The sequence below is a fragment of the Apis laboriosa genome, unplaced genomic scaffold, assembly GCF_014066325.1.
Source record: "Apis laboriosa isolate Shangri-la unplaced genomic scaffold, ASM1406632v1 scaffold91_cov154, whole genome shotgun sequence".
NCBI classification, from domain to species: Eukaryota; Metazoa; Arthropoda; class Insecta; order Hymenoptera; family Apidae; genus Apis; species Apis laboriosa.
In genome coordinates this window covers 292,295-307,475 of record NW_025224773.1, presented here as the reverse complement: position 1 = coordinate 307,475, position 15,181 = coordinate 292,295, and the positions used below count along the sequence as shown (strand labels likewise).

The 15,181-nt window shown below is 20.1% G+C and overlaps 3 protein-coding genes across 3 annotated transcripts in view; all 3 read left to right on the top strand.

The window, feature by feature from the left end:
- The window catches only part of LOC122719630 (pancreatic lipase-related protein 2-like), a 3,405-nt gene extending 2,586 nt beyond the window's left edge, over positions 1 to 819 (top strand). The window contains exons 6-7 of the mRNA XM_043945594.1: positions 414 to 555; positions 720 to 819. Coding sequence (XP_043801529.1) covers positions 414 to 555; positions 720 to 819 — 242 coding nt within the window. The remainder of the gene's footprint in view (positions 1 to 413; positions 556 to 719) is intronic.
- Positions 820 to 2,328: 1,509 nt separating this feature from the next.
- Positions 2,329 to 5,287, top strand: LOC122719628 (pancreatic triacylglycerol lipase-like). Its single transcript, XM_043945592.1, has 7 exons — positions 2,329 to 2,469; positions 3,257 to 3,311; positions 3,397 to 3,539; positions 3,969 to 4,211; positions 4,471 to 4,671; positions 4,791 to 4,932; positions 5,107 to 5,287. The coding sequence occupies exons 1-7, from the start codon at positions 2,412 to 2,414 to the stop codon at positions 5,204 to 5,206; spliced, it is 942 nt and encodes a 313-aa protein (XP_043801527.1). The 5' UTR covers positions 2,329 to 2,411; the 3' UTR covers positions 5,207 to 5,287.
- A 2,319-nt stretch (positions 5,288 to 7,606) lies between these two features.
- Positions 7,607 to 14,985, top strand: LOC122719627 (lipase member H-like). The gene is made up of 12 exons (XM_043945591.1): positions 7,607 to 7,661; positions 7,984 to 8,044; positions 8,136 to 8,275; positions 8,464 to 8,706; positions 8,931 to 9,135; positions 9,809 to 9,810; positions 12,379 to 12,436; positions 12,550 to 12,689; positions 13,485 to 13,727; positions 13,895 to 14,095; positions 14,234 to 14,366; positions 14,492 to 14,985. Exons 1-12 carry the CDS (start codon positions 7,607 to 7,609, stop codon positions 14,574 to 14,576), a joined length of 1,566 nt encoding a protein of 521 aa, XP_043801526.1. The 3' UTR covers positions 14,577 to 14,985.
- The last annotated feature ends 196 nt before the right edge of the window (positions 14,986 to 15,181 follow it).

The following is a 15,181-nucleotide window of genomic DNA, read 5'->3' as shown; positions in this document are numbered from 1 at the left end:
ATTGATGATCTTGAAGTCTGTTTTTAAAGAAAAAGATGATTCTAAAAATTTTTATTTTTATGTTTCAAGTAACTTTGTTTTCGTTATAAAAAAAAGATATTTTTTGTTATAATGATATTTACATATCTTCTTTCTTGTCACTTATTTTATATATATATATATATATATATATATATTCATTGTGAAGATATATGTGAAGATTATTAATATATATTGTGAATTAATTATGTATGAAAACCCTTTTTTCTTATTATTATTCTGAAATATTTTTTACCTTTATCTTTAAAATAGCGTAAGAAACGATATTCTATTGCTATATTAAGCAAAATGAAAATTGTCAAATTAAGAATTTTCCTTTTTTCTTCTTTCTTATTTTCTTTTTTATTATTTTTCGTTTACGTTTCATGTTATAGATCTTTGCACTCATAATAGATCTTTCGAATTTTATGCGGAATCGGTTAAAAACCATACCTCTTTAATTGCAAAATGTTATTCTTTAAATGAATGCGGCGGCGTTGAATATATTCCAATGGGATATGCTACACCCAGTAATGCGTTAGTATAATTTTTATTAATTTTTATTTAAATTTTTCAACATAAAAATTTTCATTCTTCTTGTTTAATATGAAATGAATATTATAAAAGAGAAATCTTAAAATTAGTTTTTTTTATTGTTTATATTAACATTCTTTTGATCTAGATCATTTTAATACTTTTAGGACTGGTAATTATTATCTCCTAACAAATGCAGAGAGTCCTTTCGGCCGAGGTTTAGCAGGAGCAACTTTTAATTCACATGTAATTATACCTATAGCATAAATTGATTATATTTAATTATATTAATTTAATATTATTTTATAATATTAATATTAATTTGTAATATTAATTTAATTAAACATAAAAATTATATATAATTATATAAGTATTTATGTAAGAAAGTATATAAGTATTTATATAGATTTTTATGTTTTTAAGTAAAAAATAAATGATCAATTTATTTGTATTGAAAATATAAATATAAAATAAATTATCTTCAAATTTTTTCTTCATACTTTTTAAGATTTATAAAAAAATTTCATTCTTCTTCTAAGATTTACAATTAAAATTTTATAAGGATCACTTCGTAAAAAAAAATCGAATTTTTTTATAATTTTATCTATATAGAATTATATCAAAGATTTTTAAAAATTTGTAATCTTAATAAAGTTATAGCGATGAATATATTATATCTATTGAAGTATCTCCGTGAATAGAATAAAAATAATCAATACGAGTTTCTCATACTTTATGTCATATTTCAAAATAGAGAATAATTCAAAGATAATATTAGATTTAAAATACTTTGAACCATTTCGAATTTAAATTTATTATTAATACATTAATAAATATTAATAGAATACTAATACATTCATCGCATATTTTTTAAAAAACCAATTCTACAAGTCAAAATAAACGCAAAGATTAGTATAATATAAGCAATAATTGATTGATAATAAATAAAAATAATACAATAATATTGATTGATAATAAAATAATTGAAGTTTGTAATTTAATAAATACTTTAATAAAAACTTAATTTTTTTATTTGTTTTTGTTTGTAAAAAATAAAAGATTCTCTCGAATATATTATCATTATGTATATATCGCATTAATATAATATAATGAAATTAAAATGAAAAGATAATAAAGTAATAAAACATGATGAAGTGAAAAAAGGATGAATGGTTAATATATAATCGTATAAAAATATAATAAATAATAGCAATAAAAAATTCGTTCCACTGTATGTATTTTTAGTGACACTTAAAGAGCACTGGGAAGAATAGAATAAAAAGAAATAATATTATTATTAAAAATGAAATTTCTTAATACTGAAAAATATTAAGCATTAAGTTTTTTTTATATATTATAATATTTATTTATATATTTTTAAATTATTTGGTTAAAAACATAATTACTTGTTGTAATTATCTATATTAACTTAATCTATTCTTATCGTATATCGTATACATAACTACGATATATTTTGGAATATGACAAAAACTTGTAAAACTTGTAGTAAGATAAACTTAATAATTGTTTCAGATAAAATTGGACTATAAAGTGAGAATAATATTTACAAAATATAACATTTTTAAAAAGATCATTTTTCAGTAAATACAAAACACATTTCAAGTTTTCAATCATATTTATATTTTTTTATTATTTATATTTATTTATTTTATATCATTAATATAAATATACTTACTTTTGATATTATATGATAATTTTAAATTTGTATAAATTTTATTTCATTTTTGAATTCATCTATACTTAAATATTTGCAATAATAATATCATTAAAAAAAAATAAGAATTTAGAAGAGAAATTCAGATTGTATAATTGATTGAAAAGTTGATTCATTTTTCAATATGATTAAGAATCGTTTCTGTCTTTTCGTTGCATTTCTCAATTTTTTGTTTTTGACAGGTGAGTCTTTGATTTCTTTTGTACTTTCTATATATAATAAATATGATAAAAATGCTGAGCGAATATAAATTTCATTGCAATATTATTATTAATTATTTTTTATTACATTTTAATAACTACAAAAAAATTTAGCAACTCGAAAATACAGAAAGAAAAGAAGTTTGCAAAAATTTAATTCAAATGATATTAATAATAAAATTATTTTTTGTTTTGAGAAATATATAATGATTTATAATGAAAATAAAAATCATTTATAATGAAAATAAAAATCTTTCAAAACATTTTTATGTTTTTTTTTTAACATTTAAGAAATTTTAAAAGATATTAAAAAAAAATTAGATTCGATCTTGTTTTAATAGTTTACATTGTATATTATCGTAAAAAATTTTTCTAAAACATTTTTTTTCAAAATATATCCCTACTTCACTTTCATTTCTTGATGATGGTCATTTAAAGTTTCTTATTATCATATGTGTATAAAATTTTTTAAAATAGTCAAAATCCATTTTAGAAAATGTTCTGCAATAAATTACACGTATATGGTATATTTTTATTATTTCTAAAAATAAAAAAAAAATATACACATGTTAAGAAAAATGATGTAAATGCATACAAAGTAAGTAGGAAAATATTAATTTAAATTAAAAAAATTATTTTAACGTATATAACTTTATTTGTTAGAATGATATAAATATGATATTTTATTTTAAGTTTTTCTTTTTTTTTAACAAGTTCAAGGCACGTAAATATAATAAGTTAATAATAATTTTGGTATCAACTTTCACAGATGCTGCTTCTGATTATAATTTGATTAACTCTTCTTTCTTCCGTTTATATAATAGGTATATAGCTGTTATGCAAAATAAAAGAAATTTATATCACTAATTTATTTACATGTTTAAAGTTCACAATTAAATAATTTTTTAGAAATGGTTCTTATATTGATACAAATGTTAAAAATGCTAGTATATTATTACCTTACATAGAAAAGAATAATAGTTTATTAGTACTTTATATCACTGGCTATACATATGACATCGATTCTGAGAATGTTAAACTCATAACGGGTGGTAAGTTAATAAAAATTCGATTCACAGTTTAGAAATTCTTTTAACTTTATATTCTTATCATTTATGTAATAGCTAAATAATCTAGATTTGTTAAGAAAAATATTTTATTTTGATAAATTGATACAGTGAGTTTCTTTCTTTAATTTATGTAAGAATAAATTTACTTAGATTTAAAAAATAATAATAATTTTTTAATTAATCGAAATAGATAATTTTACAGAATATAATAAAATAACAATTTAATTTGTAATAATAAGTAATGACTTTAAATATAAATTTTGTCACAAAAATTGTAATAAAATCAAAAAAAGTTTAAGAATTGTTAATACAATGATAAGAAATTTATTAAACAATTAACTTAAAAGACAATAAACATATATTGCATTATATATTATCTGAAAATAATCAATATTATTTGAATAATTACAGTGTATTTAAATTACACGCAGCATAATATCCTAGCTCTTGATTATCGAAGTATCACACAAGCAAATTATTTAACTGCTGTATATGCGATTAACGATCTCGGCAAACTTGTTGCTGATGCTTTAAATTCATTGGTAAATGGTGGTGTAGATTCAGAAATGATACATATAATTGGACACTCGCTAGGTGCACAACTTGCAGCAAGAATTGCTCGCAATGTGAACTTTGTAATACCTAGAATAACAGGTATTCTTTATAATGAATCTTTATATTTCTAATGTCCATTAAGTTTAGTGGGTATCTAATGATTTTCTTGAAGAATTTATATATTTAATAATTTAATAAAAAGTGATTTATTTGACAAATAATATATCGATTGTAATACAAATTTTATTGATTGTAGTATAAAATTTAACGAATTGAATTTTTAATAAAATCTTAAGTTTTGTTATTGAGTTAAAATATTTTTCGAATATTTAAACGTAAGTGAAATTTTTTTTTACAGGTTTAGATCCTGCCGGTCCTTTGTTTTATTTTCTCAACTCTCATTTGATATCTTCTGATGCTAGGTTTGTAGGTATTATACACGCTGATATTGGTGGTTATGGTCTGGCATTAAAAACTGGAGACGTAGACTTCTTTCCTAATTATGGCCATAGACCTCAACCCAATTGTCCGTTAATCGGCCCATTATTATCGCAAATGGGTTCGTATAAGTCTCTGAGTCTTGATTTTTTTAATTTTTCAAATGAAAAGTTAAAACTTATACTTATTTTTTTTCTTTCTTGTTATTTTCTTTCTCATTGTTTTTCTCACGTATTACAGATTTTTGCAGTCACAGTAGATCTTTCGAATTTTATGCGGAATCGGTTAAAAATCATACCTCCTTAATAGCAAAGTGTTATTCATTAAGTGAATGCGGCGGTGTTGAATATATTTCAATGGGATATGCTACACCTGTCAATTCGTTAGTATAACTTTTATTAATTTTTAATTAATTTCTCAACATAACAAATTTAGTTCATCTTGTTTAATAAAATGAATAACAAAAGAAAAAAATTTCTTGAAATTAGTTCTCTTTTTATTGTTTGAGTTAATATTTTTTTGGTCTAAATTTAATATTTCATTTTGATACTTTTAGGACTGGTAACTATTACCTTCTAACGAATGGAGAGAGTCCTTTCGGTCGAGGTTTAGCAGGAGCAACTTTTAATCCATCGAAAATTGTTTCTATTTTGTAAATTGATATGATATCGATATGATATTTATTATATTTATAATATTATTATTAAAAATTGCGTAATATTAAGTTACAAAATAAATGTCTATATATAATATATATAAATACCACGTTAAAAGGATAAGTAATAATGACATAAACATTTTTCTTGTTTGCATTTATTTTTTTTAAATCTATTCTAATATTCTCTTAAAATGTGTGAAATGATTTTTTTATTGCAATATTCATCTTTAATTAAAAATTAGTATATCATAAATAAAATACGCTGTCATACATTTTAAAAAAAAAAGTGAATAATGATGATAAATATTTTTATAACATTTTTTTTTATTCACTGGTGTCGTATAAGTAAAAAATATTTTTGAAAAAACATCAACTTTATTTTCTCAATCCGTTTTATAATATAAAAAAAACATTCTTTAAAAAATTGAATTTGAAAAATCATCTCTAAAAGAAGACTGAAACTTCAAGCTTTGAAATGAAGCTCTATAAGTTTTTTACATTATAATTAATTATAGTAATATATAGCAATTCAAAGATTGACAACTTTTTGATCAAAATTAGTAGTTTTTTAATTTTGATTATGAATATGTGAAAAGAAAAAAAAATTAATTAATATAATCTAATACAAAAATATAATTATAACACAATAATAGTGATATGTTCTCAATGTGCATGTATCTTTAGTAATAATATTATTCAAATGATCAAAAAAAAATGGAACAATAAAAATGAAAAAATTTTTTTCATTTACTTATTGTTTACTATATTATACTTACTATAAATGTCATAATCAAAAAATTAAAATTATTATAATTTCATTACTAATAATATTATTATAATGTAGCAATTAATATTATTATAATTATAATAATATTAATTTCTATTACATCTATATCTATCAATTTATTGTGTATTTTATTATATAATTCAATTTATTACATAAGTGAGAAATTGTACTTAAATAATAAAATTTTAAATAAAATTCAATTTGCATAAGTTAATGAATAAATATGTTTTAATTATATTAACAAGAAAAATATTTAAGAATATAATATGAATTTTATAATTATTGATGAACAAGAAAAGACATCAATTATAATTAAATGCACATTTAATTAAATGGACATTTATGAAAATGAATCTTATTTATTTTAGTAATTTTATTTTATATAAGTAAAGTATAAAAATATATAAAGTATATAAAATATACTTTATATACTTTATATAACTATTTAACTTTATTTATTATTTATATTGTTCGATAGTAGACGAGATTATAGATTATTGTTTGTTGTTATCAATTATATTATCATTTATATCATCATTAGAATTAATAAATCATATTGAATATAACAAATCATAATCAATCAAAATTTTTTCAGAATTAATTTCAATCCAATTTCATTAAATCTAATTAAAGGTCTTTCCGAGAGTGTGTTTTTGAGTTGACCTTTAAATTATTCAAGGTATTCAAGATCATAATGATGTAAAAATTTGCGGATTTTGTGAAAGATTTATTGAAAGTTAGTATATAGTATAACCAGTTTTTAGTTACTAGAAGTTATAGGGCAACCAGTTTTCAGTTTCAGTTTTGATTGGATCTAATCAGTATGAAACATTCATTCGTGTATATAAGTCTGCGTTTGTTGTTCTACGATGTCTTTACTATAAGGTATATTAAAAAGTTAATGTAATTTGTTCATTCATCATATTTACACATGATCTTATACAATATTCTATAAAAAATAAATTATTGGTGATAATTAGATCAACTAAAAAAATATAAAAATTTATAAAAATATTATTAATAGAATATTATTAATAAAAATATTATAAAAATATTATTAGAGTGTTTATAAAATTATTAAAACAGCATTTTCATAAGAGTAATAATCATTTATTTTTGATTTGAAAAATTTTCATTCAACTGTGCAATTTATAATTTTTATAATTTTGCGAATATGATTATAATACAATTGTTCTTTTTATTTTTAAAACTAATGATCAGAGTGATTGAAAGTACAATTTCGTAGAAAAACATTAAAGTGTGTGCAACATACATACAAATATAACATAAACAAATATATATATATATATATATATATATATATATATATAGATAAATAAAACAATATTCAATATATTATTCATCACAGTTTTGGAATCAATTCTTCAAAAATAATGAATGTTCTATTGTAAATTAAGAGTTTTTTATTTTTATTTTGTTTTTATTTTTATTTAAATTTTTATTTTCAAATATTTATGGCACACATTAAAATAAAATAATATAAACAAGAAAAAAATAAAGATAAAAGAATATAGTGAATTCAATTATAAAAATTTAAATATTTAAATTTAAATTTATAGTGATCACAAGATTTAATTCATCTATCTAAATATGATTAACGTTTGTTTCTGTCTTTTTCTAGTCTTTTTTACTTTTTCTTCAGCAGGTAAATTCTTAATATATTTCATTCCTTCATATTCGAAAATAATGAAAAAGCGAACAAATTATTATATCAATAAATAATTACTAGTAACCGAAAAATTTTGAAACTATGAAACTTAGAAATATTTGTAGAATACGTTCCATACATATACAAAGTTTTATTATATAATTTTCTAAAATGATTGAAATTCATTCTTTATTTAAGAATCATTCAATTTATTTATTAAAAGTATATAGATATAAAATTTTTTATTTTAAAAGTTTTCTTTTTTAACAGTCTAATGTAATATACAATTAATAATTTGGAAAATTAATTTTGTTCACAGATACTGTGAATTTGACTGATTTATATTTCACTGAAAATGTTTTTCTGCGTTTGTATAATAGGTAATTACAATTAATATAAAATTAATGAAGTAAAAAATTTTATAGTTATTTGCATATTTAAATTTCATTATGAAGTAATTGTCTTCTTTAGGAATGGTTCTTATATTGATAAAAATATAAGGAATGCTAATCAATTGTTACCTTACATACAAAAGGATAATAATTTAATATTTTACTTAACTGGTTATACATATGACATCGATTCTGACAATGTGAAAATGATAACGAATGGTATGGATGGAAAATTGATCAATATATTTCATAATATAATAAATTTCATTTTACATCTTTTTTTTCATTAAATTAAATACGATATTACATTTAATGACGAAGTTTTTTATGTCTTTCTTAATTAATTTATAAATATTATTGTTATTTGAAAAACAATTAATTCTCAATTTTTCTTTGAATTATTTCAGCATATTTATATAATACACAGGATAATATTTTAGCACTTGATTATCGAGATATTACAAATCAAATTTATCTAATTTCCGTGATAACAATAAACAAACTGAGCACATTTATAGCCAATGCTCTGAACAGTTTAGTGAATAATGGCGTGAATCCAGAAAAGATACATTTAATTGGACATTCATTAGGTGCACAACTTGCAGCGAGAATTGGTCGTAAAACGAACTTCAAAATTCCCAGGATAACAGGTTATTTATGAATATTTTACTTTTTCTTGCTAAAAATAAAGTTAACCATTAAATAACATAATGCAAAAAGTTAGAGCAAAAAATTTTATTAATTTGATAAATTTTTTAAAGAATGGAAAATATTGAAATTTGATTCTCATGGTAGAAAATGATTTATAACTTTTTATTTATTATAATTATTAAACATCCTAAATATATTGGAATGTTTGAATTTTTTTTTATAGCCTTAGATCCTGCTGGTCCTTTATATTATATTTTGGATTTTCATATAAGTTCTTCCGATGCTAAATTTGTGGATGTTATACATACTGATATGGGTTTCTACGGATTGGCTGTAAAAGTTGGTCATGTAGATTTCTTTCCCAATTATGGTTATAGACCGCAACCAGGTTGTAAAATAATCGGCCCATTACTGTCAACACAGGGTTTGTACGAGACACATGATTCTTAAATTCTTTATCTTTTCGAATTTCGATTTATCGCTTGGAATTTTTTTGATAAATAATTTCTAATTTTAACAATTCAACAATTCATAATATAATTCTATTATTTCACTTCATATGTTATAGATTTTTGTAGTCATAGTAGATCTGTCGAGTATTATGCGGAATCAGTTAAAAACAATAACGCCTTCATCGCTAAGTGTAAAAGAAATTGTAATGGTACTTTATTTATTCCAATGGGATATTCTACACCTAGCAAGACGTTAGTATAATTTTTATTAATTTTTATTTAAATTTTTAATAATTTTTAATGATTTATGTTGATTCTTCTGTTCTTTAAGATTTTATATATAAGAATTTTTTTTTCTTACACTTTTCTTTGAATTTGGGAGGGAAAAACGATAAAGGAAAAGAAAAAGGAAAATTTAGATTATCATTATTATATTTTCAGGAGAGGTAACTATAACTTTTTAACAAATGAACGTAGTCCATATGGTCGAGGCTTGAAAGGAGTAATCAATACTTCATAGAATATATTTTTCTGTATTTAAATTGATTATATTTATTATTAATTTGTAAACAAAAATTTTATTTCATTTTTAAATATTTATATTAAGATATAAATAATTAACAATAAGTTTTATTATAAAATATATGAGTAGTTTTAATATTTAATATTTTAATATTATATATAAATTTATTAATATTTTAATATTATATAATTTTTAATAATTTTAATATTTGTTATTAATCTTATAAAGCGTTATAAAGCTGTTTGTATATCAATTTTCTTCTATATATATAATATTATTATTATAATAGTTCTATGTAAATATAGAATAATGAATGAAGTCAGTGTGCAAAATTTTTTCCCAAATCTTACATAATGTGCATAATGTACACCAATTCCAGCTAGAAAAAAATTGAAAAACATAGTTTAATACGACTTTTTAGTTAAGTTTCTATTCTCTATTCTAATAATAATTTTTATCCTGAATTACATCTGACTTTTTTAAATATCTATTCCCTTTTTTGTTTTATATTTTGATTACTTTTTCTTTTATTTTTTTGTACATTTTTCAGTTTTTATATGTAGAATTATATACATCATTTTTTATAGTCTCACCAGTTGTTTTAACCAGTTCTCTTCCTCATCATAAACATATCATTATCATACGTAGAAATCTGCAAATAGTTTAGTTATAAGAGAATCTTTGTGCATTCTATATCTTCAGAGAAGAATTAAGATTGCGTGTAACAGTAAACTTGTAATTATTTGCAAATCAGAAATAAGTTTCGTGTTATTAAGCTAGTTAATCTTATTTACAAAGATTTTTCTGTTCTTTTTTTAAAGGTAAATATATCATTTTAATAATATATAATATATATCAATAATATTACAATTTCTTTCAATATAATAATATCACGATTATTAAAAAAATATGTTTTATAATTGTACAATTTTTGTAAATATAAGATGATTAAAAAGAAAGAATATCGATTTAATAAAAGTATTTCCATTGGATATGGCATTATATTTAAATTTGCAAAAATATCATCATATTTTCCATTTCCGCGTACATGAAAATAACTTGAATGTTAAAATATTTTATGCATTCATTAAAGAAATTATAATAAAGCTTAAGTTATAAAATGCAATCCATTTAAAATTTTTACGTAAACATTTTTACGTATTCTTAGGATTGTTATTTATCTATATTTTATTATAAAAATTTATTTCCTATTCGTAAAATATAAAAAATTATAAATATTCTTATATCATCTTAATATCATCTTACTCTGATAATAGTTCAGAATTTTATGTCCATATTTTCATGAATTACCGATAACTTTAATCATTCTTTTCAATTTCCAAGAGTTTAAATCATTTTGATTTGTTAAATTTTCATTATCATATATTATCATATAGTATCATGTGATATATAAGTAGATAGTCATTTGAAAAAAAATTCATATCTAAATATTTCAAAAATATCAGATTTTCAAAAAAAATGTTAAATACAAGAATTCTTCTTTTTTTTTTCATAAGAAACTGCGAAAATATTAATTTCCATTAAAAAATTGAAACTTAACTTTCAAATAACTTTGAAAATTTTCAATAAATAAAAAATAAATAGGATATATTTCATTTTTAAAATCATAAAATTTTTGAATTTAACATTTTTTTAATAAATATTCGAGATATGAGTTTCAAATAAAAAATCTTACATATAGCTTCTGATGCAAAATAATTATTAGAATCAGTTTTTTTTTAGAATAAAAAAATAAAAAATTAAATGTTTGTATTTTATAATTATATAGGTGTATATTTAAATATATTAAAATATTAATATAAACACTCTATTATTAGACACATTATTTATAAAACTTTTGCTATTCAAATAATTTAAATAAATTTAAATATCATTTTCTAATAAATAAGAATTGCTAATTATTTTTAATATTAATATAATTCTATTAATTGAATTATATTAATTATAATAATATATTATATTAATTGAATATAATTAATATAATTTGATATTAGAAAAATTATTTTAATTTTAAAAATATATAAATATTGTTGGATTAAATTATTGAAGAACTAGAAATATACTATTTTTAAATACTATATATTTACTATATATTTATTTGACATGTTAGTAAAATAAAGCTAAAAAAATATAATGAATTTAATTTTAATGATGTAAATGTAAAAAAATGATTTGATTTGCAGAGGAATTAAATAACTATGAACATGATCAAGATTCATTTTTATCTTTGGCTAGTATTCTTTATTTTCCTATCGTCAGGTAAGTTCTTGTTAAATTTTAAATATTTAAAAAAAAGTTAAAAACTTAAAAAAGGAATTAATTATCATTGCATAATTGTTATTAATAAATCCAATAATTATTGGAAACCATAGAAAAGTTTTTGAAACTGAGAAATTCAGAAAAACTTGAATTTTTCAAGTAGAATAAAATATATTATATTTAGAATATATTAGAATACATACGTATAAAATTTTCAAATAAAATATTTTAAATATTTTCAAAATAGTCAAAGTTCATTATTTATTTAAGAATTATTTCATTTTATTTAAAAAATTATTTATCAAAAATATGTAAACACGATTTTTGATTTTTTAAAAATTTCCTTTTTAGTTTTGTATGTAATATAATATGAATTGTTAATTGTAGTGAATTATTAATTTTGAAATTGTTCACAGATGCTGCGAATAATTTACGAATATTAATTAAAAATGTTTTCTTGCGTTTATATAACAGGTATTATTATTTACAATTAATAGAAAATTAATGAATTGAACGAAAAAAAAAGATTAATTATAATATAATTAATTGCATATTTAAATTTTATCAAGTGATTGTTTCATTTTTAGAAATGGCTTTTATATTGATAAAAATTTAAAAAATATTGATCAATTATTATCTCACGTACAAAACAACAATAGTATAGTATTTTATATAACTGGTTACTGGTGTGACATTAATTCTGATGACGTGAAACTAATAACTAATGGTAAGTTATTATAAATACAAATCAATAATTTAATTTTTATTTAAACTTACATATTTTTTTTATATTTTTTTTCTCATTACTTATACATGTAATAGAAATTAAATGCTAATTAAACATATTTTATACATTTATACGTTTTTGTCTTATTATTATCTTACATGATCTGCAACTATAATATAAATTAACAATATTTATATATTTTTTTATTTTGTTATTATAAGATTATATAATTAAATTGCTATTTTGTTATTTAATATAAAATATATTAGTAATATAAAATATATTAGTAATTTAAAATATATTAGTAATGTCTTCAATAACAGATTATGCATTATTGCTTAAAAATTCTTAACTTATTTAACAATAAATTTATCAAGACCAAAATGAAATAAAATAATAAAATGAATAAAAATAATTTTTTATCGATTTTCTTTTTTATTTTTTAGAACAATTAAAAAAAGTGCAAATTCCTTAAAACTTTATCGAATTATTTAATGCTAATGAAATTTGAAATTTATTTGTCCGAAGACAAGAAATTTGTAAATACTAAGTATTAACTAAAAGAATTTCAAAATATATTAATGATGTATTATAAATTAAATATTAAATATATTAATGATAATTCATTTATTTCTGGAATTAACTGGTTAAAGAATCAATATCAGTGACAGCCTTTTAATAAATTTACTTTTCATTATTTATCAGTTAATGCTTAATTTTCATGTAACACATTATTACATACGATGCATTATTTATATGAAAATATCTAATATCATCCTCTCCAAATTATTGCAGCATATTTAAATAATACGCAGGATAATATTCTAGCACTTGATTATCGGGATATTACGTATCAGGCTTATATAATTTCTACGATGGCAATCAACATACTTGGCGAACTTATGGCCAATGCTTTGAACAGCATAGTAGACAAAGGTGTGAATCCAGAAAAGATACATATAATTGGACACTCATTAGGCGCACATCTTGCAGCAAAAATTAGTCGTAAAACAAAATTCAAAATTCCCAGGATAACAGGTATTATTCATTTTTCAAAAGAAAGAAGCTATTTAATGAAAAATAATTTTTTTTGTGTTAAATGATTTTTCAATGTATATTCGATGATTCGTAAATTTTATTTCTCTATTCGAATTTTTTCTTTACCAGTTTTCGATAAATGCAAACGAACTCTTTTCTTCTTATAGCTTTAGATCCTGCTGGTCCTTTGTTCTACATTCTCAATGCTCATTTGACGAATTCTGATGCTAAATTCGTAGACGTTATACACACCGATATAGGTATTTTGGGACTCGCTAAAAAAGTTGGTCATGTAGATTTTTATGTTAATTATGGTGTCAGACCGCAGCCAGGCTGTACGTCAACCAATCTGATATTGTTTTTGATAGGTTTGTACAAGACACATAGCTCTTAATTTTTTTTAGTTTTCGAATGATTCGTCACTTGGAATTTTTGATTAATCAATTTCTAACTTCAATTTCTAACTTCATAATATAGCTTGCTTATTTCATCATTGTATATTACAGATATTTGTAGTCACAATAGATCTGTCGAATTTTATGCGGAATCGATTAGAGACAATAATGCCTTCATAGGCAAATGCAGAAATCAGTGTAATAATGTATTTACTCCAATGGGATACGCTACATCTAGCAATGTGTTAATATAATTTTCATTTAAATTCAAAAGAATAGCATAAAAAAAAAATTTATATATTTTCTCTTTTCTTAAATTGTATTATTTTCTGATATCTTTAGATTATTATTATTATATATTTTTTTTAGGAAGGGTAATTATGATGTTTTCACAAATGCATATTCTCCCTATGGTCGAGGCTACGATGGGACTCATGTCATAATCAATGTGTAACACATTGTATTTGTTTATAAATTGATTATATTTATTATAGATATATAGATACATAAAAGTATTTATATTAATGTATATTGAAAATTCATTATGATATGTATGATTAATTTTGTATATTTTTTTGTACAATACAAGTGAAGTGAATTTAATTTTATAAAGAATTCTGAGTATAAAATAAATGACGAAAACAATATGCAAAATTTCTTCGCGAATCTTCTGTATATACGCAACTTCTCATTCAATTAATGAGATGATGAAAATATTTTTTAACTCGAGAGATTTAATTGGCTGAGTTTAAGGAAATATTTTACAATCAATATTTTTAACGTTTCTTTGATAATAATTATTATTGTAATGATAAAAATTTGCAAAACTTATTCGATCTTGCTGAATTTAAATTTTTCAATTATATTTTTCTGAATTGTATTTTCCTCATCCTACTATTAGAATTTTAACGTAATTCTAATTAAATAACATGTATATATATATATACATATTTTCTAAGAAATATATTATAAACTATTATTTTTATTTCGAACGATGCATTATAATTAATAAAACATGTTTTAATAAAACACAAAGTATAGTAAATATCATATATATAT